We start from the raw sequence: 27,634 nt of genomic DNA on the forward strand, positions 1-27,634 counted from the left end.
TTAATTATTTTCCAAAAAAATTATTGGCAATGACAATTGCATCTTGTTGTATATGTCCATCTTGTTCCAGTACATCTGTTAAAAATGCAATCAAACAGGTTGGTGCTGCTGGGTAGTTCATCCTGTCAATGCACTATTCCAGTGTGTGATGGGGCCCCAAAGTCTAGTGTTTGTCAGGCAATGCACAATTCTGTACCAGCTCCCAGCGAGGGAGGGAGGGAGGGAGGGTTTCTCTTGGGATGACAGTTGGTGTGTGTTTGCATGAGTGCCTGTGTTAAGCCACACAGAGCATGTCTCACCTCTGTGCGCCCCTGAATTATTGTCTGCGCTCTTCCAAATCAGTAGTCAAGTTTGTGGCAATAAGTGCTGATGAATATGATTGGGTATTCTAGACTGAGGAGGAAAAAGTGGGGAAAGAGTGATTATTTTTTCTAATGTAATAAGTAATATTTACATGACTGTGGAGGCCCAGTTAAGGCTCTCAGAAAGTGTTCTAAAAAGTTATTTCAATTTATTTAGAAATGACTGAATTTTGCACTCTTTTCTACCCCTGAGACATGGAAACTGAGAGAGACTTGACTGAATAAAGACTAGCTCAACAGTCACTGGGGCTGTTATAAATCCCACTGCATTAATCACAAGAAATAGGGCTGTTCACTCTCTTTTTCTGCCCAATCTTGCCCCATTTTAATTGGTAACATAAGCCCTTGCCTCGAGTAAAAGGAAATGCCTCTGAGAAGTTCTGGCTGTATCTTCTGCTTGCCAGTGGCACTGTGTGTCTCTTACAGTGTAGCTTCTCCACACTAAATATACAGAGTGAAATATTACAGTCTTCTGCATTGTGTACTTATGTACCAAATGCTCTACTGAGAGATTTAATGTGGTTGTATCTTTCCTCAGCTAGAAAGGCTTTATGAGAATGAGTGCCACTGACCTAGTATCATGTTCATATAGTTTTGGTGCTAATATTTCATATGTCCATGTGTAATTAATCTTCTGAAGCCTCAGTCTGCACCCTGGAGTGAAATTATTACAAATTCCTATAGTTCTGGATCTCTCTGATGCAGATATATGTATATATTTTTTTGTAATTCAGTGGAAAAAAACAAACTTTGTGGTTTTTTGGTTTCCATTTGTATTTACATTCTTTATTTTCCTTAATTGTTAGTGTGTTTGTAATACATTAATCAGGCAACAGTTAGTAATCAGTCCTCTACTTTGACTTGGAGGATGCATAGTTATAGCGTTTATCAGAGATGTGTAATATTAATGAGCTAGTTTAAACAATAGCCTATTTCTGTAAACTTTAAAAACTGCCTTTGTCATAGTATTTGCTTGCTTGCTATAATTTTTAAAGCTGTAGTGTAACTCAAGGTACAGAAGGTGCCTAATTATATTTGAAGCACAGACCACTGAAAGTTCATATAATTTTCTGGTGTGCCACATTATACGCTAACCAATAACCACAAAAATAAATTCTTGGCTTTCTGGCATGCCACCAATGCTGGTTGTATGATCAACATAGTATATAGACTTAAAGCATGTGGGAGTGGGATATTTTATCAAAACTATTGAAATGGTATAAGTGATGGTGCTAATTATTTAAAATGTTTGAATATGTATTGCCATGAAGGAAACCTTAGATGATGGTTGCTGGGACGCTGAATTGCCTGATGCAAAATTAGAGCTTGCACCTCAACAGTTCTTAGATTCCAACTCATTGGCCACACTTCAGCTTATTTTTGAAACCAGGGCACCATAGAATACAGAACACTCATAGAATTGGGTTATATAGTGACTGGAAAACTTGACGATTGTCCACCAATCAAGCTATGCAAACTTGCAATACCTCAGTTAAATGCCCGTAACAGATCATCCAGCAGGAATTTAAAAGTTTGAAAGACCATGCAACAAAAACAAAAAATAAATAAAATATACCAGTCTGTGGTATTCTTTACACTTACGTGTGATTTTTGTTCTTCAGACAAAATCCCTATCATCAATCTTTGCTACAGTTACTACAACTCTTGGTTATGACCTCTTAAAGGTGACCGCTGATTTATTTTACATTCCACTGCGAGTGAAATTTATGACACCGTAATGGAGGTCTAAAATTTAATGAAGATGTCCTGCCAGAACTTTCACTCAAGAAAAGCAGACCTCTTGGCAAAGGAGGCCAATTTCAGTGCCCATGTTATTCAAGGCCCACTGTTTCTCTCATTTAGAACAGCTGGGCTTCTCACCCTCATATTCCACATGGTTATTATAGGAAAACTCATAATAAAACTATTAGTCTAATGCAAAGTCTTTTGTCTCCTCTTCCAAAAGAAAGTTATTTCAGCCTTCCCAATTAACTTGCCTGTCAATGTACTTTACTTAATGTGCTTTCCTATATCTTTAAAGTATCTGACTCTGTTAGATGACTGCAGAAGAGATTGCATTCACAGTTTTAAATATGCATGAACTTGTCAGTTAAAGTTTACTGGAGTTTTGGGGTGTGGTTTTTATGCCTTGAGTCAATAATAATAATAATAATAATAATAAACTATATAGAACCTTTCATAGAAGTTGTTTATCCATCTAAAGTGCTCATTGGCCACACACACGTGGGGCAGAAATCGCCAGAACTGCGATTTGTCTCCCGGGTAAAGGACATGAGTCCTTGCCTCAGTGATTTAGTGGAGTCTTCTGTTGAAAGAGGTACTATGTAATCCTCGGGTCTTTGGCTTCAGATCAGGCTCTGTTTCCGACACTGGGAGAGACATTTCCCACCTGTAGGGTGCAGCGGGAGGTGGATTTACAGAGGACTCTGCACAGAGAACGTGTTGTGGAACTGCACTAATACATCAGCTGCTTTAGTCGACTCCCTCGGTCATATTTCTAAAACATTATTTTCACCAGGACTTGTCACGATTTTAATGCTCTTTTGAAAGGGGATCTGGCCTGGAGAGCTTAAGAGCTTTGGAACAACAAAGTACAAACATACAGACAAAACAAGTCGATGGCAGACATAAACATGTGCATGCAGTGTGTGGACAGAGAATTCCACGTATCCTTCCCCAATCAAAATTCCTGCAGGTTATTCTACCAGCTTCAGGCTAACTAGAGTCTAAGGAGGGCCGAGGGTTCAGGGCCACATTATGGTTTTTGGAACATCGGTCAGTGTGAAGCACAGGATTTTGACTTCACTGTGCTGTGACCTCGTGCTCCCTAGATCGACTGCCGTTCCTGCTTTCCTGGGCATGTCCTGCAGGCAAAACGGCATGTCCGTTTTTGTAATAATGGCCTGCTTTAAAGCCGTGAGTAAAGCTTGTGATGGTAGAACTCCCATGTCCGTGAGTTAAAGGCATACTATTCAGCCTTTCTTTTGCCTTGCTGTGTTCCTGTGCTTACAATCAAAGAAGTATCCTCCTATGTCTTCAACCCCGCCCACTCACCCCAAGTATTGGACTTCAGCCATCTAGCTACCTAATATACCTAGAGGTAATGTTACTTACTTAGCTGCAACAAAAAACATGCTTCTTCGCCTCTAGTTACACTTAACTGCTGAAACCTGATCCCACTCCACAGTCTCTGTAGCCACACCCTCCTCTCCCCACACAGAAAAAAGAGTATCACACCCAGAAAGGTCCCAAACACATTTTAGAAGAAGAAATGCAGGAAATTCAGCACACAATCAGCAAATGTGTGCAGACAGAGACTGCCAGTGCATCGTAGATATGACTGAACATGGTTATTTCATAATATTTTCTGGGTAAACAACCTACATAGTATGCCTTTAAACTCCTACTTGCTTCACATCCTATTTCTGGGAAATGTTGGGGTATGGGTGCCTCTAGGGAACACCCTCTCTGTTTGTCTTCACCCTGTCAATACTAATCAGCCCCGGTGTAGTGTGACATCCTGAGCTTAGTGTGGAACTCTCTCTTTTTCTTTCTGCCTCACTGATTCTCTCTCTCTCTCTCTCTCTCTCTCTCTCTCACACACACAAAATCACTCACTCACTCAATCACTCACTTACTCAATCACATACACACACACACACACGCACGCACACACACTTCAAGTTTCTTTATTGAATAATGGAAATTACAATGTCTGTCTCACGGGCTCAGCCTTGCTGAGCTGTCTGATCAGACAGAAGCACAGTGAACTCTTCAACAATGGATATTTTACATTGAGTGTTGTCTGATGAGTAAGCTATCTGATGGCTGGAGCTTGGTTAAACTTCACACCGAGATCAGGTCTTTTTATTTTTCCCCCACACAGATTTTTTCTGAATGCAATGGATAGCTTGCAAGCTTGTAAGAGAGCTTAGTCCCTGAGTAATGGATTCTCACATCGTTCGGATATTTGCATATAACTGCCAAATCTCAATCCATTCCCAATTCATTTCATTTTATAGAGATCGCATATTTGCATATTTCTGACATTTTCCTGTATTTTCTTGGACTTATGTCCAATTATGCATAATGATTAATAAATAGGCTATTCGTTAAAAGATGGCAGATGCGGCATAAATAAACTGACAATTGCCCAATAAAGACATAACATTTATCAATCACATTGACAGCGGATGCCACAATGTCATGCGTGGTCATCTGCTCTCCTCAGTCTTATTATTTTGTGCAATTAAGTGCATTCTACTGTAGTTAGTTTAGGGCGTCTAAGGTTGCCTGAAAACTTGAAAGCAGTCAAAACTTAATTATTTAAATGCAGTATAATTCACAAACTAATTGTACTAATAAATGCACAGATCATTTATAATCATTTCATAGATGCTTATTTATGTATTTGTTGTGTGTGTGCGTGTGTGTGTGTGTGTGTGTGTGTGCGCGCGTGTGATTTCTCTTATAGGCAGTTTAAGGGGGTTGAAAAAACACTTAGGTGGCCCATCTAAGGAGTTTTGTTGCAGGAGAAAACCCTGGATTGGTTGATTGAGGGTTTGATGTGCAGTCCAGTGTGGCTGTTTGCTGTCCGTTGACAGAGCAGGTAATCTAGGGCAGACATTATGTCCATCTTCAACATTCTGTCCTTTCATTTAAGACGTTGGCTCATAAAATTGGAATTTATGCTTATGTATTTAGCTATGTATAGCTATGTATTTAACCTTTTAACCTTCACATCCTCTCAAATTGCTGGTCATTTATAGTTTCCGTCTCTGGATTCATATGCACTAACAATGGCTGTGGATTTAAAATGTCCGTATGGAATGCAGTGCGGGTAATTTATGTAGTTTTAATGTCATGCCACTGGAGCTAGAGATGGGCATCAGTGCCGCCATGGCGGCGGTGCCTCAGGGCTTGTGAAATAAAGGGAGAGAAGGCTCTTCAGTTAATAAAAACATGCATTTGTATTCAGGAAAGGTGGGTTTTTGGATGGTTTCTGAGAGCAGCCATTGAAGCTGCTCCTAGAAAGAAAAACATGAACTGCTTTTTAAATCATTTAAACCTTTCAGTGCATGTCTGCAACTATACAGTCATAAAATACCAGGTAAGTATAAAAAAGGGTACTAGATGTCCTTTTCCCCAAAAAATGTAACCTCCCACAAATTTGGCTTTATCCCTGTACATGCAATGATAAATAACACAAGATAAGGTTAAATATGAGTATTTTTGAACATCCCTGTCCAACTTTTTCTCTGCTGTCTCTATCTCATAAATGACGTACTGACACAACATGTAACATTTTTTAGCTAGTCCTTACGGAAATGTAATTTACTGCAATATATTGAAATAAAGTATACTGAAGGCTTCACAACATATGGGCAAATGTATTTCCACTTTCAGACATTGCAGTAAAATATATTTATCTGTAAGTGAAGTGCTATGTGCCACACAGAAAATCACGTTTGTGCTTTTTTCATTCATATTCTGCAATGTTAATTGTAATGTGATGCATTTGCATTTACAGTTGTGCATTTGCATTTACAATTTTCTGTCATGCTTCCATAAAACCTGGGTCTTTGTGTACAGACAGCCTGATGCAAAATGCAGACGGGAACATCGTCACCTGATTATGAATGTAGGGTTTTCTTTTCTCTGACCTAGATATGTCTGCTATTTATTGCTGAATTTTTTCTCGCTCCCACAAGTCTGATTTGATCACGTACAATATGTAACTTTTTATCGTTTGATTTATGTCTCCAGCTTATGTTTTGAAGAAAGGTAGAGCTTTAATTTTTCATGTGCATATCTCTGTCGTTTTGGATCCGTTACTCTTCTCTTTAAAACGTGGGTGCTTTTGAACGCAGGGTTTATCTATTGTTCACAGGTGTCGAACGCACATCTGTCATTTCTTCTTCTCTCTTTAATTCCCCCACAGGCCTGAAGTTTTGAATTTGCGGTCCACGAGTGAGTCCACGCGCAGACATTGAAGTGAACATCAATGGCAGTTCTCCTAAATCCTGCCCTTCCCCTGCTGCTCGTGTAAGTAGGACAGGCTGTTGGTGATCGCATTAACACGGGGCCGGTTATTACACCTCGGCCTTATTCCGGGCCAGCTACACGGCGCAGCAGCTCTTTCCCGGGGCTGAATCAGGGATTCGAACCCGCAACTCCCGGCTGCACGGCCAACGCCTCACATCTCCTTACTGGTTAGTATCACTTCAGCATTTCATTAAATAAATTAAAACTGACATTTTCTGTGGTCGTAAACATGGGTCTGACTGCATCCTCAGGGGAGCCCCTGCCTCACTCTGTCTTAGGGCTGTTGTGTTTGGGATGAGCCGTCGGGTAAACAGATACCGTGTTGTTCTGGCAGAGATGAGGGAGGCCACCCTGCCTGCGCGGAGAGGTTCTGAATCACGGGTTCCCTTCCGCGCGCTCGACGCCCCCGTCTTACCGCTGAGGGCCAGATTCTGATTTATACTTGCTTACCCTTTCACGCCGCCCGCCAAAAACAAGAAAGACGACACTCGCGAGCTCGTCTGAAATTTACGGACGCCGCGCTTTCGCGTTCATCACGCCGCTCCTGACTGGTGGAAAGCTTCATGTGCGGTTTGCTCACCGAGCTCAGCAGAGGCGGCTCAACCGTGTCCCAGCGGCGGTCGGGCTGGGTGAGGGAGCACTGGGGCCGTGCTAATGGGGACGTTTCCATGGCGACTCAAAAGGCACATCTGTAAATGTGTGTCTGAATGGACCCCTTTCTGTTTTTGCTGTTGCGTGCTCTGTCCCATATAAAAAGAGCTCTGCTCTGAGGCACAAGTGTTGAATGTTCGTTGTGCTACAGAATGTGATGGACAGGCTGTGCTGACAGGCCGGATGAAAATCCATCCGTCTTTATTTAAAGACCCTGTGCTTTCAAAATCATCATTTTAATTGTCATATAAGAAATAAAGAACCAAAAAAAGGCTGATATTAAGCTTGTTCAGTTGAGAATTTTAATTTGTTTTAAAGCAGTTTTTTTTTTCTTCCATACTGAAAGCTTAAGTTTTTACACTACATTTACTTATGGAATAAAAATTAGTTTACATTTTAGCTAATCAAAATGAGTGAATGTTCATCATTGAAAATCGAGATATTAGGCTTGCGTGTTTGGAAATGACATACTTTACATGAAAAAAGGAAATGTTCTTTATTATTGAAAAAAGTAAATCTGCATCTGTAGCTAGTTGCTTTATGAGCACTTCAAATGTAAGTCTCTAAGATTTTCCCTGATGAGGGAGATTTGTGGCCAGGGTGTTAATCCCATAAGTTATTTTTATTTCTAGTGCTGCTGACCTTCGGTTTTCCCCAAAAGACATGTTAATTACATCTATGTGCAGACAAGTTCTTTTTTTTATTTTTTATTTGTTTATTAAATTTGCACCCATCATGGGGCTGAGCATCTCCAATTCCCACCCCAATTTTGAATGACCAAACATCTACAACTGTAGCTGCATTCATGCTGTGAAACCCCACTGCCGATTTGTTAGTATAGACATCCATAGCTCTCCTCTTAAATATGTGGCTGCTTCTTTTCACACTGAGGATGACTGCTAAGCTCACAGAGCCGAGCTGGAGGAAGGCTTCTTACATGTGGCTTTTGTATGCAGTCCACGGCTGCCCATTTAACCAGCAGGCTGCGATATAGCGAGGATAGCGAGGAACGTAGATCCCCAACCGACTGAATCCTCCAATACCCTGGGTGACGCAGTGGCCACATGCCCAGTCACATGCCCAGCCACACTGGCACTGCCCGGAATCAACCCCAGGCCATGTGCACACCGTTGTTCTAACAGCTGGTAACATATATTTCCAATTAGGCTACATCCATATCTTAGGTTTTTGCACAGATGAGCATTCATAGAATCTGCCCCAATTAGAATGAAGGAATGCTTTTAAGATTGAGATGAGAATCTTTTATTGGTCTGTATAAATGATACCCATAAAAAGCATTTGATCATAATCGTGGGCACTGCCAGACTTATGTTATTGATTATATCGTTGTTCTATTATTATGTGTCACAGATGTCTTTGATATGTTTCCAAGAATTCTATGTGTGGTTGAATATTGGTGTTATATGGAGTTAAATAGTGTTATGATGTTGATTAGGCGTATTTGGATGAATTGGGTTTCCATGTTGCAGATTGGGTTATGTGCTGTTATTTGCTTAATGTTTGTGTATGCATACGATGCATCATTGGTTTTACCTGCAGCATCTGTGGTTAGTAGTGCACCTTGCTTACTTCTCTTCATTAACTGAATCTCTGAAAGTGTTTCTTTTTCCAAGAACAGACAGAAGAAGCTATGTTAGGACCTGTAAGGTGATGGCCAGAGAACGTGTGGTGGAAATTACCTTAATTACCTTAATCTACCCCTTTCATTGTCAAGTGTAAGTGTAAGCGCTGAATTTCTAATTTGACATGGATGTCTGAAGTGAGTCAGATCACACTGTGGGATATGATTGCTTCATAGCTGCTGCTACTCTTTTTGAAGAGAAAAGGGTATTTTGTCCACATCATGAACATGGGCAATATACCCTGTATTCGATCAATGAGTTTGGCCCATAATTCTGAGAGTACCGGGTTGGCAGATGCTTTGATTGGATCGTACCAGATCACATGGGTTGGCGTGGGTTACTTCATCAGTACTGTGACATTCCTCTGCACAATGAAAATGCAAGGAGAGACTGAAGGGACTTTTCAGTGTCCCTCTGCACGTGTGTCCCAACACACACAGAGAGGCGCACGCACTCACACGCACACACAGGTGACAGGGCAGTGAAGAGCAGTAAGTCATGAGATTTTTTCAGTGTCAGTCCTGAAGCCAGCTCAGGCCTGTTTGGATGCTCTCCGTGCCTGTACTCACGGCAGGTGTAATTCAGAAGAGATGCTAGACAGTTCAACCTTCGGGTCATCTTAAGATTGGCCCATGGTGATTACCAAAGCAGCTCAGATTGCAATGAATAACAATCAGGATTTTCAAACCGGGCGCGAATACGAGGCTGAAATTAGACTGGAGGACGATTCTCCCGCTGATGTGTGCGGACGAGGGCCCGTCACGCTAAACGATGTGCCGCTTCGCCATGGAAGCATTTTGGTATAATAATACGGCAAATTACATTTTAACCTTGATCTGAGCTTTCAGGGACAAATTTGAAACTGGGGTAAACCTTCCTTGGAAAGAAAAATGTTAACAAAAATGAGAGTGTTGAGAATGCTGAGTGATGCCATATACGCAGCTGCGCCTGGGCTGCAGATGCTTCTGTTAAACTGATACTGATGGATAGCAGAAAGCCACGCTGCACGCTACATGCTCGAGTGAGCCCCACCCATAGCCTTAGCCATAACGGAGCCACTGTTTATCCTACGCACACGCCTGTGGAGCTGTGGCAGGCACATACATGTTGCACTGTTCCCCTTACATGCTATTGGAATTCCACTTCACCACTCCCTCCAAGGTAAGGAAGTGTGCTTGTTTTGTACAGAGTGAATGACTGAGACATGACTGAAAAAAACACACACATACACACACACACACACACACACACACACACAGCTTCCCTTCACCTAAAACTGCTGAATGCTTTATACTTCTACTATGCACTGTTGAATTATCTGTTCCAGGGCCTAAAGGTTCTTTTAAAGTCAAATTTAATTTTTTTAATTTTTAGCCAACATAACTGTCTATATTTTAAACACTACCGCAGTGACTTTCTTGATTATATAAAGCAAAATATATTCTACATACAACTGATAATACGGAAAAAAGCTGAGTCAACAAAATAGATGTGCCTGTGTGCTACAGTAAACAAGAGAACGAGGGGTGCTCAACCTCTGTGGCAAAATACAGAGACAAAAAGGAATCTAAGAAACACTTCCCATGTGGACTGATTCCAGGAAAAGATGGAACTGGAGCAGCGAACAAACTAGTTTTATCCTCTATATCAACTCCTGTGATCCCAATTTCAAATTTACTGCAGAAAACAACAAAGGAGAAATAAACTTCCTAGGCCTCACGATTTACAAAAATCATGAAGATAAGAATCTACCATTATCTGCAGGCCACCAAGTAGAAATATGATTTTCAGTGCAGACCGCAGTCATCCAGCTCACCGAAAGAAAACGACACCAGTGGGCCAATTCTTCAGACTCTGGTGTAATTGTATTGGACCATGAGTTCAAACATAAATTCAATAAAATGTTCACAAGATTTCTCCAATGTGGCTATGGGAAGAATGTCTGTACAAAAACATTCAATCACGCCAGAGAATCTGAATGGTCTAAGATCATCAAATCTACTCCTCATCTTTGCTTCTCGAAAGAATACAGTCCATGTGCTGGATGTACCAAAGCTATCCTTTTACAACGCTGGCATATTCTAGAGAGTGATGTTAGTTTAAAGGAATTTACTAGAATCCCCCTAATACTTGTTTTCATAGAGCACAGAATATGGTCCCTGTTATGCACAGTATGCAACCTGCTAACATGGGTAACACTTGGCTCCCAGATGTTCCTAAGGCAATTACCAGTGCAGCTACTGTGTGCATTGTGCTAATACGTGTAACACAAAATGCTTCTACCACCCAGGAACAGGTGAAGAATACCAAATTAAAAGCTTCATCAATTGTACTACAAGCACACATGGCATACATGCTTGAATATATTTGTGTTGCCCCATATGTTGGGCAGGGTAGGGCTCTCTGTCTATGCATAAGGCTGCCATTTGAAAGTAGCTCACTGTATGTGTGCTCCACATGGCTGCCATAGTTCTGTAACAGTGCAACATTTCTAGGTTTTGGCAAGCCCTGTTTCCATGATTTAATAAAATCACAGACTGTGGCGTAAAATATTTGCATTTTAATGCCATTCTGGCAAATACTTTCATAAAAATCATTCAAGTTCATTCACTCTTCATGCTCAAGGGTGTATGAAATTATAGACATTTGAGTAACTATGGTTTCCTTCAATTTTCATCACCAGCTTTTGCATTTTTTATTCACTGTTATGGACTTCACAGAGAGGACACTAAGGAGTCTGAAATAATTAGCTTGCCTTGCACAGACTTTCAGACCATTCTTTGAGGACAGTTATAAAATATTCAATAAATGACAGCATTAATTAATCTCATTAGGAAAGTGCTTTGGTGTCTTGGAGGTGATGATTACCGTGATAATCGGAATTGGACCCAAGAAAGTGGCTCACGCTGGCAGATGGGGCCCTACAATCTTACCCTGTATGATAAAATCCGTAATTATTCATTGTCAAATACTGCGTTATCCAGCCTATTTTATTTCACATGTTTAATCCTGAAAATGATGATGTCCTTATACTGTCCACTATAGGAGGATTCTTATAAGTAATGCAGTGATCTACATTTTAACCAATGAGCAGTAAGTCTGTTGAGTGACCTGCCTATTAGAAGTGAGTGTGAAGTGAATCCATTGCAGAAGGGACACATGTCAAACCTCCTGGTCTTGTGTTTGTGTTTAGAGTCATCTCTTATTCTCCTGTTTGTAGCAGCAGCTCATGATTCATTGGACACAACATCTCTTTGGGTGCATTCCAATTGCTTATTTTTTGCCTCCTTGCTTCCTTTCCTAGCTCCTGGCTTCACCCATTGGAGGACACACGGAAAGGAAGCAGAGAAAGGGTGTGAGGACAGAGCAATCAAGAAAACATGATTCAGGCAAATGGAACATCTTTGCTCTTTCAAGCGTCATTCTGAAGCCACATCAGAAACAGAAAACACACCGACCGGTGGCCGATTGGTGGAGGCGAGAGCGATGCCAGGCAGTTTCGTCAGAAGATGTGTGACTTTACTCTTAGGGCCTGGTGATTGTTTTTTGGTTTGGTGATTTTTTTTTTCTTGTACAACAACAAAATATATTAATTTAAACAGAGTTCATATTTTCCAGCACATACGTTTTATGCCACAATGCACAATCAATGCCAAAACTAGGTAAACTGTGATTTCTAAGATATAGGGCCTCTAAATATATTGGTGCCTCAGTCGTTACTAATCTCCCCCTCTCTCTTTTGCTCTCTACAGCGTAGTCTTTTTTTAAAAAGTGTATGGCTCCTAGAATAATTGCAACCAGCCACTAGATGGCACCAGGGGGTAAATGAGGGCCATTGAGCAGTCACTCGGCCAGTGTGTGTCCCTGTTACACCCTCAGAGTGTAAATGGTTCTCAATTACCTGACCTGTCACTTTGCCGTGACACCCAATTATTGAGGGGGAGGATGACTTTCATCATGGTAAATGGATGCTGTCAGACAAGTGAGTCATCATTGCAGTGTCATGGCCGCTTCTCACCTATCACAGAAAGCACGGAGAAGCACGCAGTCATAGCAAACAAGCAAAAAGCACAACAAACCAGCTGTTTCAGTTCTACAAGTTCTTAAGGAGAGACATGCCCAGGATAGGCTGTGGCAGTAATTTGTTTTTAATGCTACTGTACAAAATGTGAATCCCTGTCATGTCAAGATCAGAGTACATCAGAGTCCGGAGGGGAAGTGTGAACAGACTTGCACTATGGTTTACAGTAATGAGGTGTTTTACATGTTAAATGCAGCTGCTGACCAACCACAGCTCTTTCTTCAATGACAATATCTGCACAAATTCCCCAGTATTTTGTTCTAACTTAGGGGCATTGCAGGGAATGCCAGGGATTGGGCGCCACCATGTCTCCTCTCCGTCATTGGCCCTCGGATCAAACTCCACCCAATTGTGACGAATGTGTCCTCAAATGGAATCTTGACCAGGCTGGTGGATGTGGAAGAGCACGGAGCATTGTGTAATCAGAGCTCTGTAAACCCCGCTCCTAATCCGCAGAGCGGAGGGCGTGTTTATCAGATGGTGCATTGTGCTTCCCGTTCAGCTCAATTGTGTGACTTTCAGTCTTCGCTGTAATCCGATGGCATGTCGGGGGCTGATGTCTGGTGCACAATGGTTCCGTGGGTGATTATTTTCTCTCTTTTATCCTCTCTTCTGTTTCCCCTCTTCTCTTTGCATCCTTACGACTGAGCTTATAACTGAAGGGATGCCGGATCAATTCCCTGGTGGGGAAAAGCCATTTTACTCCGGAGCAAGGTACTTAACCTGAATTGCTTCAGGAAACATCCAGCTGTATAAATGGATTGCTTGTAAAGCATTGAAGTTATGTAATTTGCTCTGGATACAAGTGTCTATTAGACATCTAATTATAAATTCACATTTACTGTATCTCATTCAGTCATTCATGTACCAATCCCTTAAACAGTCAATGATGAAAATACCCAGCTAACATTTCTTGGTTCTCAAAACATTCCCTGAATGTTATGCTAAATGTTCTCAGTGTCTAAATTTGTCCAGTTTTCTGGAAGTTCCTTAAATATTATCTTTGTCAAAAGGAACATTTCATATTTTTAAAGAAATGTTCACAATGTCAAACATTTCAGTCTTCATAATGTCAATCTACATAATGTATTTAATATGTCTAATGTTTTTTTTCCATGCCTAAATGATTTTTCCAATGAGTTGCATGCAGTATGCTTAGATTATTTTTTCTTTAAGATTGACAGCACTTGTTTGGAACAATAAAATTTAGGGAACATTAATCATACCACTCAGTCAAATGGGAATCTAAGTACAATCTTACAGGCTTGCATGTTGGACATGTTTTGCGTTAGCTGGGATGCCATTTTCATATGATTCTCTTTAGTTCAGGATTTTAACAAGAACACATGAAGAAAAAAATGTATCACAAACGCAACACATTTTCATCTGGTCTCAGGGCTGCATATTTATAAACACACACACTTCCTGTCAGGTCTCAGGACCGCGGTGCTGCTGAGGCGATGTTATAGCCACCTGTTTCCCAGCTGTTTCCTGTTCTTCTGAAGGACACTCCCAAATGATTATACTGGAAGACTCTTTTGAACATTTTCCACCTGCTCCACCTCCTTTATTAACCGGCAGATATTTTCCCTATTATCTAGTGGACATGGAAAATGATCACTTTCAAACAATTTGGCGTCACACAACCACAACAGCAACCACAACAACAACAAATGCTTTTGATTCAGAGCAAGTGAAATGTGTTGAGCCTATGTTAGGAAATGATATCTTGTAGGAAAAGACACACTCTTACTAAAACAGCAGATAATTAGCACCTTTGTCCTTCATTCAAGCAGAAAACTGTAAAATACGTTCATCCAGGATTTAATAAACTAAAATACACTCAGACATTAATAGTTAAAATGCAAATGGAATTATAATGAACTAAAAAGCAGAAATACATTATTTAATGTACTGAAAATAACAGTCATGAAACATTGTAAATTGATAATTTCACAATGGTAGAGATGGTCGTTTTTTATGATATTATGATGTATGATATTTTACCCACAGTTCCCTGGCAGAAGGAAGGTGGCCTGATGTCATGTGAGGTCTTGACTATAGTGCAGAACTTTTGGCCAGATTAAAGCTGTGGTAATGATTTATGTTGGCCAACACTGGCTTCAAACCTCACCCTCTGTGCAAAGCAATAAAAATATTGTTATAGTGTAGCATACCCCACAATGCCCAGCCCCATGAAAAACATGTTTGAAAACCTCATTTGTAATATTTTTTGCTAAATTCAACCACACTCTAAAAATGGCTACTTTAACTATTGGCATCAATACAAGAAAAACTGAAACAAAAGTATGGCACAGTATTTCACAATATTATATCCATTGTAAATGCTTGCACTTCAAGCCATATGCAAGTTTTTTGTTCATGGCTTTACTTGTGCAAGACACAACATCAGCAACAATAATACACTTATCTAATGTTACAAATATGATTTTTAAGGACCTTTATGATGATAGACACAAATGCAGAGCATCAACATGTGCAGGTACTCTTTTGTGTGTGCGTGTGTGTCCGTGTGGGTGTGTGTGTGTGTTGGTGTGTGTGTGTGCGCACAATGCTTCCAACAAGCCCCATAGTATTTATGGAGGAAACCATTTTATAAGTCAAAGAAGTATTACAGGGAATTCATAGTGCATGATGCCATGGATCAGAATTAAATTCTGTACATGTTTGTGCATGCTGGTTATGCTGTTCCTCTGGAACACTGATTTACATCATGATTGCATAGGCTGCATGGTATGAGGGGAACGGCTGGGCACCTGAAATGTTGTTTTCTTCATGCGTATGCATGTTCTCTGATATTTACGCTGCTTGGGGTCGGGTTGAGCTGGAGTCGGAGTTGAACTTGGGTGTCATGCTGTCGAGTGCTGGCGTATTTTTGTGGATGCGGTGAAAGGTCAGCGCACAAACCATAATGTGACAGAGTGGGGTGAGGCAATGTTCAATATTGCACAATCTGTGGGGTGTCTGGCAGCACTAGCTGACAGATTGTTACACGGTTGGCATTTGTGCCAGTATGTGCATATTGGGGTTATTGCATGCTATTAGTTTCCATGTTTGCTGTTTGTGCCTGTGAATGTGTATGTTCACTTTCAGCACATACACATGGGTGAAAATAAATATTGGGTGCGCATGATAGAGTGTGTACGTGTGTGTTCATATAGGTATGCACACCTTGAGTAAAAGCTAGTGCATGCAGGCAGGAGGTTCATTTGGAGGGGTCTGCATGTGTTTGTGTGTGTTCGAGTATGTGTGTTACAGTATGTGCTAATAATATCTCTCTCTCTCTCTCTCTCTGCGCTGTGTACTGTCAGTATCCAGCAGCGTGTGTATGTGTACACATGTGTGCTTGTGTATGTAATTACAGTCAGCTGCAGACGCGGTTGATATGATAGATTCTGACAGATCTCTCTGAAGGCAGTGCTCCTTGCTCTGTTCTAACATGTCCCAGAGTTATCTAGATAACACACAGAGAAAACCTCTGGAGTACTTCAGCTGTCTGTCTCCACAAATCAGCTCTGCTGGCAAAAAACGCCTCGCAAAAGAAGCCAGGAAAGGAGAGAGAAGAGGGAACTAGTCAAAAACAAATCAAAACAAGGCAAATACAATAAACACTACTGTGTGAGTATTGAACATGGAGCCTTTCTTATGTGCTGCTTGAAAAATAATTTAATACAGAAGCTTTAGCAGTAGGATATTTTTGTCACTTATTAATATAAATACTAAAGGTTGTAGCCTGTAACGCAGAGCGCTCTGCTAATGTTCCTAGAGTAGTACCCGTGGCACAGCTTCTCGTCAGTAACACAGCTGTCTCACTGTGAATGTGTGTAAAATGGTATTAGATAATGAGGTCCACGGTATCAGAGCCATCTCTGGACTCACAGAGATAATCCACAGGGCTCCATGCAGGGTGGTAATTGGGTTTATTCTATCCAGTCTCTGGCACTTTCTTCAGCTCTTTCCTTCAGATTATTTCAGCTGGCACATACAGAGTGAGGGGGAGGTGGTGTAGATGAAAGCATATTTGCTAAGCTCTTTTCTTCTTTTCTGGTGTCTTTGGAAAGCAAAGTAGCCATGCATTCTCAAGTGATTTCCTTGTTCAGCTTTCGTGTCCAGCATCTGCATTTCACCAAATAAAACTGTTTGTACAGTCTGTGCAATGCAAGAACCGCCTGCCAACATCTCCAAAACATAAACTCTTTCTCAGTCTCTTCCTCCCTCTCTCTCTTGCTCTCAACCCCTTTTTCTTTCCTTCTTTCTCATTTCCCCTCCTCCCTCCTGATTCTCCCCCTTCTCCCTCCCTCCCTCTCTCTCTTATTTTCTCAGCTCCCTCCCACCCTCCCTCCCTCCCTCCCTCCCTCTCTCTCTCTCTCTCTCTCTCTCTGTCTCTCATGGACCCTTTGGCTCTGCAGTGTTTGGAGAAGTTAGTAAAAGTCCCGTGTGTGTGAGCAGGAGAGCGTGAGGGATCCGATGGGGCTTCAGCGTGAGGCCAGCTAGTGCAGCGGCTCCATCTGCAGCAGCAAAACCCCCAGAGACCAGACCGGACCGCTGCCATCATGTTGCCCCCGGTGACCAGAGGGCGTGGCTGCACCTTCCTCGCCCTCTCCCTCCTGGGACTGCTGGGGTCGAACCTGGAGGTCACCCGCGGGCAGGTCCCGGAGGACGAGGATTACTACATGCAGGAGCTCATCACCCGGGAGCATTATCACGGCGTTCCGGGGTCTGAGGACCCCCAGCCCTCCCCCGAATCCACCGAGCCCACATCTGACAGGAGGGAATCCCCAAGGGTGAAAGAAAAAGAGAAGCATGCAGAAAAAGTAGATTCCAAACCAGGTAGTGTCTACCTCTGCGCTGGTGTTTCTTAAAATTCTTCCAGATGCTCTGTGCCTTTGGCGTTGTTTCCTTGAAGTCTGGCATAGTATTTTAACAACAGTGTATAACAAAAAAAAAATATTACATTGAAACGCTAATGCAGCACACACTTTTATATGGCACTTAAAAAGCAATAATTAAAAAAGACAAACCTGTATAGACACTGATTGATGTAAAATGAAATTATTATGAACTCTTTTGGAGGTGATAATAACAACTGCCTAAAATGTTTGCCCCATCCCTTTCTTGAACCTCATTTTATTTGTCTTTGCTGTAAAACTCTGACCACAAGAGGGAGCCTTAGGGTCTTGTCTGATTACTGCAAATGATCATTTTTTTGAGGCTGTAATTAAAAGGCAGAGATCATACAAGCAGTAAGAAACTGCTCTTTGTGACATAAGCTGGCTTTTCACAGCATGTCTGTTACTGTTTAATAAGCTTCTAAATCCCAGCTGCCCTCAAATGTTTTCTAAAGCTGGAGATTAAAAAAGAAGAAAAAAAGCCCTTCAGCGTAACTTTTAATGTTAGTGATAGTATAATGTCAAAATGTCAAAAAAACTGTTCTGCACTACCAAAGAGTCCCTAAGACAACCTGATTCTCTGATTCACTCATATGCTTGGTTTTGGAAGACTAGCAGAGGCTTGTAGCTGACATAAACCGACATTTTATTTGTTTATTATAAAAGTCCTGCATTTAACCTATGTAATTTGGTTTGTTAGAGTATTGGAATGGCAGGTACAGCTTGCAGCACCTACAGTTTGGCACTTTTCAGAGTTTCCTACAGAAATAACCCCAATGACCTCAGACTCTCAGCCCTTTAGAACATTAACTTTGGTACCTTCTGACCTCATGTAAACACACAGAACTCAGATATAACTTTACGTCCACACAATAAAGCCCAAAGCTTAGTTCACTTTGCTTTTTCCTGCTGATTTTGTCATCACAAATGTTCCAGTCTCACAATCAATAATTCTCCCCATTGGACATTTAGCTATCCAGGCCATTTATCTTCTCCCAATAACAACATCTGATCAAAGTGACCAATTACAGGATAATTGGATACACAGGCAAAATGCACAAACAGTGCCTGCCCAGAACCAGTTGTCTGCCTTTTTTCAAATGAAGAGCAAACACTGACATTAAATAATGTTTTTTAAAATGTATTATTATTGCAAAGGCAAGTCGCATTGTTTGAATCCTTTTGGGTAAAAGACAGCCACACTCAAGACAGTTTTACTTTTGCCATTTTGACAAAGTTTAACCTCTGATAGCTTGCAAACAGTACCCACTGTCACTGACTTAGTCGACAGAGCGAGTGTAACGTTAGTGAAGATGGAACCAAAACCTGCGTCACGATTCGGTTCAATAGATACCGTTCATATGGGAACTGGCGCCATAGTTCTACTGGGTTTCGGTACCCAATCCTATTCATGACTCGAACAGCTACATGACCACAATGTAGGCCCTAAAACCTCGGACTACTGTTGCAGGCTTCGCACAGCCAGGGGCTTGTTCTGTGGGGCTGCAGCTGGGTACTACTGGAGTCCTTTTTTGCAACATGTTACACACAGTGGTAAACATGATCAAGCATACTGGCAAGATAAATGACAGTCAATTTGATCGTCCATGGCCATTCATGCATGTACACACACACAAAATATATACGTAAAATTAAGTAGACTGCATGATGGCCACTGACCCCTCTATCAAAATTCAAGTTACGGCTGGTATGGCTGTTCATTGGATTTTCCCAGGAAGGAGTACAGAACCTCCTCTTCCAAATACAATTTTGCTGAACTTTATGGATTCTGCACATGGACATTGCATCTTGAGCAGGATTCAAAATTTCCAGAGTGAGGATATCAAACAAGGGTTGGCATCAATGAAAATAGAAAATTATGGGGTTTTTTTCAATCCATGAATTGAAGTCAAATTAATTTCTTGAATTGGCAGAATTGAAATTGGAATTAAATTCCAAACTGGAATTTTCCATTTTAATTTGTGCTATTTTATGTTCAGAACTTGCCAACAGAATGCAAAACACTATGACGTCTCTTAGCGCTTAGCACCAAGGTTTTCAACTCAGTGATAGCAGTGATAGGTCTTACCTTAGGCTAGAGTTTTGTTAAAAGGTCCACACTGGGCTCTCAAAGTATGAATCTAGATTGCCTTGGAAACCTAGGGTTGACCTCAAAGATGACAACTAGGAAAAGCTATGTGCCATAATGACTGGTTTCATCCTTAAGCACGTGTCTTGGGTGTAAATGTCTGGACCTAGTCCAACTCAGCTGCAGGTGTGCCTTTTTAACAAAAATATAAATCACAGCTTTGTTTTAACCCCTGTTTCAAATCTCTTTAATACACTCGAAAATGACTGAATTCTTTGTTGGAGACGTTGACCCCAACCCCGATTGGAATAGATGCCGTCTGACCTGAAACTCATACATGACTTCTCCTTATAGAGAGCAAAACTAATTACAAAAGTAATCAGCGGCAGCGACGCTGACGTCTCCGGAGAGAGAGAGAGAGAGAGAGGGAGAGAGAGAGAACATTCAGAACACAGGAACGTAGATGAAATCCACGGCACAGCCATTAACCTTTTCTCTCTCTATTTATAACCCGGCAAGGTAAATGCATTCAGGTGTCATAAGTGCCATAATCAAAATGCATGAACGCAGGATGCAAGTGTCCACTGTGGATTGCAAGATGAGGTGCCATAAAAAAAACCAGAGAGACTTGCGCAATATTATCAAAAATACTGCTTACCTTTGTTACAAAGTGGCTGCTTTCACACACACCCCCACCCGATTACCTCTCTGTGAGTTTTCTGGAATTCCGGGGAAGGTTTGAAGAGAACGTGGGCGCTTAGGAGAACGAGCTGGTAAATTGGACTGAGATGAAAGAGCGATTGGCCTTGTAACTTTCAAAGCACTGCGAGCAATGTATAGATATGAAAGCCTGCCCACTACCCCAGTTTCACAGAGAGAGTTGCTTTATTGTCTGCTTTTGTGTGATGTGGTTCCATTGTGTGTCTGAACAGATCTATCAGAGCAGAGCAATGGACACTTGAGTGCACTTTTCTTGACGTGGTCATTCTTAATTCACTGGAATTGGTTTTAACTTCTGAAAAAGATGACCAAATATAGAAGTGTTTGGGCTAATCTTTTGTTATCTCGACTTCGACCAGCGATCTCAGACAGATTCTGGTGTCAATAGACTGAGGTAATGCCTTTTATCTCACATCTGTAATGGTTCTGTCAGCTTGAAGTTCTTTGAAATTGATCATAGTATGCAATCGCTAACTGTAGTCTCTGGAAATTTGGTGACTGTTACAACACAAAATGACATTTATGTGGTTATTGTTAGTCCCTGTCAGAGAAGAGCGCACCTTAAAATAATGTTTTATAAAATACATTATATTTCATTTGAACATTTATGTTTCCACTACATGAGTTCCCTCAGAATGCAGTGAACGGTCCAACACTTTTTATTGGATTTTATTTTACCAATAGAACACCAATATTTGTTCATGGGATACATAAGGCTTCCAGTAGAGTTGATGTGGGACAGGGTTAACTGTGTTCTAGAAGTTAGATCAGGGAAAAGAAAGTGGTTTTGTGATAGAACGGTTAGTAATACAAGGATAAACATGCACATCACTGCTCTAATATAAGATGAATGTGTTTATATTGAGCTCCTATTCTGAAACAAAAATATAATCTGGGCACCTTATGTGAAATCTTGTATTGTATGTTGGTGGGAGGGAGGGAGGGAGGGAGAGAAGGAGAGAGAGAACAAGAGAGAGAGAGTTGGGCAGACATAGGCACATGTTCCATGTTCTTGTGCCTGTGATTTATTCACTGGCCTCACTTTTACCTTTTCCTGTAAACAAGTATATCAGCATTAAGGGAATACAACCTGGAGTCCCTGTCTAATGTTGATGTAAAAACCTGTAGGCCATTACTGGCTGGTGTTCCAACTTTATTAAAATGTCTTTTTTAGCCAAAAATGGAAACGGAAAGAAAGAGGAGAAGAGCAAAAAGGCTGGTTTGAAGACTCCAAACAGTAGCAGTGATGCTGAAGGCCACTACGTTCCTGAGAGAGAGGGTAAGCACGGGGCAAGCGGGGCTCTGAGTACATTTGAGAAGAGCAGGGCTCCCGGGTCCCCAGTGCCCTCTGTCAGAGACCCGGGAGCCTCTACACGGCTCACAGCACCCACTAACCCATCTGGGTCCTCACTGTAGCCTGTGGACACTCTGGAACTCAACACAGGAGTGAGCAGACTTTGAAATCACAGTGAAAAACACTTTATTGATTTTTGAAACCACTGCGAAGTGCTAAATTGCAATAATGGATGGCTCAATAAATATCTGAAGAAACGCAGAGTGCAGTGACTCAGCGTCGTTTTTTAATTTTTTTTTTTTGCCAGTGCAAGCAGTCTTTCTGCTTTTGTTTCATTTTTTTAGTACTTCGTGAGAAATAATTAGCTTTTGCACTGTTCGTGTTAAATCATCAGATGCTCTTTTTTTTTGGAAATCAAAGGATGTTTCTTTCTGTGCCTGATTCATTTTCTGAAAGAGCAGAATTTCATAGCTGAACAAAATTTTTCGTAGTTGAGAAAAGAGGGTCTGAGGGGTTCATGTTTAATAAAAGTAGTTTCTTCTTCGAAGCCAAATTTTTTGTCTGATGGTTGTGAATGAGGTCAGATTGTCCCAACTGATGGCATGCTGTACGAATTACAGTGCATGTAACCATGTTTTAAATATCTCAATATCTTCGGATGTAGACCGAAAAAAAAAAAAACTGAAGCGAAAAATTTATGACCACAATAACCAAGTGGCTTAAACAGAACGACCAGTCAATAATTTGACCCAGTGGACCCAGTGTTCTTGGCCACATGCCCTGTTGCCCTCCGACTTAATCTGCATAATCTTCACGGTTATCAGGGTGTGGTGGGAAATGAAGACACAAACCTTTTCTGGAACCGATTTAGATCCTGTTGTGGATAGTTACTGCACACTTTTATTTATTATTTTTCTTCAGTGGAAAAGGGACTATTATTGAAGCTCTCGAAGATCGAAACAGAAATCTGAACACATTCCTGGAACAATAGAGTTCTGGGTAGGGATGGCACCTGAAGTGTTTTCTGCGATGGAAAAGGGGTTTTAGAGTATGCCAGTATCTTAACCTTAGATGCAACACCAATGGCACTAAAAGAAGCTAGTGTCAGCCATCCTGTGCTTGCGTGAGATTCATGAGACATGCATTTTCATGTGTGAAAATGCTTAATTGGGAGTGTCTGGAATGTTCCAGAGAACTACTGCAGCACTTACATTAGGGCCTTCTGAATAGAGTATCTGACTGCATGTCAGATACTCAGCATGTCATGTTCAGCCAAAAGAGTGGAAAGGGTAATTGGTATGTGTGTCCCGTTGAGCTTGGCACATCACTCTCTGACCAGGGTCAGGGGAGGAACAAATGAAAAAGTTGTGTGGCGGTCTGGAGCAGGATTTGCAGTGTCTCTCGCAGTGGAAAATCAGAGCCGTGAAGTTGTTTCTGGCCGAGCTACCCTGTGGAGCCTGGAGAAAGAGAGGAGAAAGCCAGTACTGTGCTCAGATTCAAACAGGAGGTTTGCAGACCTCGTAACAAACAGAAAGAAACAAATCCAAAAAATTAAACGGTTTGCTGGTTCTTGGAAACTTCTTGTTTCTGAAGTCAACCAGCTGGTAGTGGATGTTAGGAATTGCATTTATAGAGTCAGGCCAATTAATTAGGTGGTATGAAAGGAAAAACCTGAAAACCTGCATTTAACTTATATTTTTTAAATATTATTTAGCACAGACTTTGCATTTTTTAAATCATTTTAATATTATTCCTGTTGTCATAAGATGATGGGATCTCCTTTGAAGGGTTCTAAATCTACCATGGCGCTTAATTCCCAGTTTATGTGCAAATCTGTTTCTCTCTGTTTGGTTTCCAACAATGCCTAGACATACTGTGGACATTTGGAGACATTATTTGAAGGGTCCTGCATAGAAACTTCATAAATCCTTCATAAACACTCCATAGCATATTTATAAGCACTGTACTAACCCTGATAAAAATCTAGGCTGGCTGAAAGAACATCAGAACAGGATTTTGGAGGCCACTACTGACAGTGAATACATTTAGGTGATTGAGGATTTTTGCACAAGCAAAATGGTCAGTTTTATCATTTTTAAGACAAGTCATTGATTGTATAATTCATCAGTTGTCAGGAAGACAAAATACTTGTTTCACCAGTCCCGTTTTATCATTCTCATTTATTCTGAGAGATCAACTTGCGGGTTTCTAATTAAACTCATTCTAATCTATCGTACCGGATAATTAATCAAAGAAAGGAGACTGTCACATTTTTGCTGGCTTAACTGAGATGTGCTTTTCTGAAAATCTATAGACTGAAATGAAATGCATCATTCTAGAGCATATGTACACATTATTCCTTTCTTGCAATTGGTGAAATTGCTTTGAACTCAGTCATAATGGATGTCAAGTTCCCATCTTGCCTACTCTGAAAATCTCAAATTCTTTTCATACTGCAATAACAGAGCGTGAAATCCATCCAGCGTGATTGGCTGACATATTTATCTCTGTTGAATCGGGTTTCCAAAAAACGTCAGATGAAGCCAGCTGTTTAGAAGCGTCAGAGCTGTGACACAGGGAGAAATGAGCCGTAGATCCAGAGCCTTGTTTATGACTGTCAGCAGCAGTATCTGACAACCCCTCTTCCCCACCCCTTCCCACCCACTCTCTTTCTCTGGGGTGAGAGCGTTCCAAACCATCCCGATTAGTGTCAGGGGCAAGGGACACAAATATTTCTGCAGAAAGAGGGAGGCAATTACTCCAGATATGTGGAAGTATTATGGAGATTGTTTCTTATCGCTCTGCTTTAGGGTGCAGTCACAGTCTTGTTGCCTTTTTGATTTGGAGTAACAGCAGCAGTGTAAGTTCAGTCCACATGCCTTGGGATCAGCCACAGAGATGTCCTCCAGGTCTTAGCTACATAATAACCTAGAGAATAATATTATATATGTTATGTGATATTACCTGAGTCTGACTTGGAGTCAATGAAAATGAAGGCAACTGAAGCTGCTTTTGATGTCCGAAAGGCTGATGTTGTGTTCTTCCCCCTAGTTAGGCTGATGAGTTAGGCTGATGTTCTGCTCCTTCTTCTCATCAGAATGCCCTCCTTTGGGACTGGAAAATCTGAAAATTGATGACTTTCAGCTGCATGCCTCCACAATTAAGCGCTACGGCCTGGGCGCTCACCGAGGACGGCTCAACATCCAGGTGCGTACTGGGCCGACTCCAAACCGCACGCCCGCACCTGCCGCACCTGCCGCACCTGCTGCACCTGCTGCACCCTGTACCGGTGCATTCATTAAAACTGCTCTTTTCCATAGGCAAACACAGCCCCCGTGGATAATTACTGATCGCAGTGACATTAAGAGGCACAGATGAGGGCGAGCGGCGAAAAGGTCTTCGGTTTGAGTTGGCGAGCGCGAACGGCTTTTTTGTGTGCAAAATGTTGGCGCAGGGCACTGACTGTTTGCTAATCTCTAATGATTCGAGTTGTCATGTTTTCTGATGAGAGGATTATGGGGCTGTATCCTGTGTCTTTTTAACGGTGGAAATGGGATTTGCGGCTTAATGAATCTTCATCAGCTTGGGATTGATACACAATTCCTAGACCAGCAGAGCTCTTTGTTTCCGTAGACTAAAGATCAGCCCCGCTAAAACAATCTTTTGAGCCTAATCACTTTTGAGCCTCTATTGCCATAGTGATAGAAAGAACGTCATGTTCGGGACATTGGCTTGGTATTACGTGTTCATGAGAGCTCTTAGGCACAGAAATGTGAAAATTAGTTTATTATAATAGTCAATAGAAAATTGTTTTAGCACATAGATGTATATTTTATATTTTCTTGACATTTTCAACTTGCATTTATGAACCTTGTGGTTCAGTTTGATGCACTTAGTATTTTCTTCTGAGATCAATGCCTGAACTGATAATGAAATAATTTTGCAAATGGGTTTGTTGTTCTGCTAAGATTCTAATATCCTGTTTTGAAAGACCAACATTTTGAAGTCTAAGCCATTTGAACTTTCTGCACGTGTGCAGATTTCCTTGGGATGCTACATGTTCAAGTCCAGTTTCTTACAGTAAAATGTTCAGAAGTGTGAGTTTATTTGTGAGATAATTCTGTGAAAATTTCTGAAACCAAAAGCATCTGATCTTCATTTCCTTTAGATTGGGTGTTGCGGAACGGGTGGTCTGATTTTTGGCTGGACCGCAACAGCGGGGCCAGCCCTACAAACGCAAATGTCTGTGACTGAGTGACTGAGTGATGAAATTACACCATTGGTCGGCTGAGTTATGTAGTTACACTATTGGTCGGCCAGATCACGTGTGTTAGGTCCAGCCATATACTAGGTTTTAACTTGGTCTTGTTTAAAAATATAGTGCTCAGCGTGTTTATTTAAATAGGTGGTAAAACAATAAATGTATGGAAAAAAACTATTGTTTAAATATACTGTGAATGAAACCTTCAGACATTTGTTATCAACCAGTTTGTTCATGCATTAACTAAAATAGTCATGGCCTCACCTTAGCTCTTCGGCAGCAAATCAGTTACATGATAAATGAGTCCAGAACAGTATTTCCATGGAAACCTTGACTCAATAGCCTCCTTCCACTATATCAGCACTGGCATCAGAAGCTACATATGTGTAGACCATGATGTGACTGTAGCTTTTTTGTACTATTGATGTTGCAAATCCTAGCTTATGAAAAGCCGCCATCATTCAGCACTTAACTTTAAATATATGTGTGATTTGATTTATACATTTATAAAGTGTTTTTTTTTTATATCTATCACTTACAGTAAGCACTCGAGTTCAGTGCTCAGCAATATTAACTCATCAAGCTGTAAATAAGAGTGAAAGGGAAAATAAGAACTATTTTTGTATTTGAAATCAAAGCAAACTTTCATTGTTGATTCAATTAGATAAAATGTTGCTATTTTAAATGTGGTCTATAAACACATTTCATCTGCTTGCAATTACAATAAATCACATAAATATAATGTGTGATAAATGCACAGATGTATATTTCCAACTGTTTATGTTCCTGCTCTCATTTTCCATCTATAGACACAAGGTCATTATGGGATAAATATCAGGGAATTGGTTTCTGGTCCCGAAAGTATGGAAAACTAATTTAATCAATTACTATTTCATATGGTCAGCAGATAAATACTTTGGAGTGAGCATGTTGCTTGTTATTCACTGGTATCACAGATACTGATATTATTACTGATAATTTGTGAATAATGTCAACTCTTAACATTCATATTCATGAGATTGATATACATGTGTTTAACTAGAGCCCAATTTAAGATTTTGATTTTAATTGATAATTGCAGAAAAACAGTAAATGAAAACACCCTACAATCCCATTGGGACAAATGGCGTCTCAGGTATTTGATTAGTCAGGTGTGTTAAATTGCTCCCCTGGTGCAGGTATAACAGAGCTTACAGTATATAGTTTTGATTCTTGCCCTTTTATTGCCTTTGGAGTCTGTTATTGCCGTTTATGAAATATGAGGACCAGAGTTGTGCCAATGAAAGTGAAGGAACTCATTGTGAGGCTGAGAAATAAGAAAAAACCAACTGTTTGGAACATCATTAACAAGAAAGAGAGCTCTGGTGAGCTCAGAAATCACAAATGTAAATTACAAACCTAAAATTGTGGAATACTAAGCAATATCAAGAAAAAAAAGAGTCTTTGACCTAAACACTATGGAGCTTACTGTATGTGTACGGCAGCAAGCATTGCCCATTTGCATATTCAGAGATTCTCAATGTGGGCAAAGGTTTTTATATGGTACTAAGTAATTTT

At 40.8% G+C, this 27,634-nt stretch overlaps 1 protein-coding gene and 1 long non-coding RNA gene across 6 annotated transcripts in view; both read left to right on the forward strand.

The window, feature by feature from the left end:
• Window positions 1-3,078: 3,078 nt before the first annotated feature.
• Window positions 3,079-12,281, forward strand: LOC118217847. Of its 2 annotated transcripts, none has more exons than XR_004763319.1 (3): window positions 3,079-3,483; window positions 6,325-6,595; window positions 12,027-12,281. It is a non-coding gene; the product is annotated as an uncharacterized LOC118217847 (long non-coding RNA). The 2 variants fall into 2 exon arrangements; XR_004763320.1 differs by lacking the exon at window positions 3,079-3,483 and adding an exon at window positions 4,007-4,992.
• A 9-nt stretch (window positions 12,282-12,290) lies between these two features.
• LOC118217844 (inactive carboxypeptidase-like protein X2) overlaps window positions 12,291-27,634 on the forward strand; it is a 33,338-nt gene continuing 17,994 nt past the window's right edge. Inside the window, exons 1-4 of one of the 4 annotated variants that reach the window (XM_035399926.1) lie at window positions 12,291-13,517; window positions 17,274-17,654; window positions 21,697-21,801; window positions 24,914-25,023. In XM_035399926.1, coding sequence (XP_035255817.1) covers window positions 17,378-17,654; window positions 21,697-21,801; window positions 24,914-25,023 — 492 coding nt within the window. In that variant the 5' untranslated portion in view covers window positions 12,291-13,517; window positions 17,274-17,377. Of the gene's footprint in view, window positions 13,518-15,321; window positions 16,443-17,178; window positions 17,655-21,696; window positions 21,802-24,913; window positions 25,024-27,634 lie in introns of those variants that run through there. The other 3 variants (XM_035399928.1, XM_035399929.1, XM_035399927.1) reach the window with 3 other exon arrangements.

The sequence above is a fragment of the Anguilla anguilla genome, chromosome 18 (genome assembly GCF_013347855.1).
Source record: "Anguilla anguilla isolate fAngAng1 chromosome 18, fAngAng1.pri, whole genome shotgun sequence".
NCBI lineage: Eukaryota > Metazoa > Chordata > Actinopteri > Anguilliformes > Anguillidae > Anguilla > Anguilla anguilla.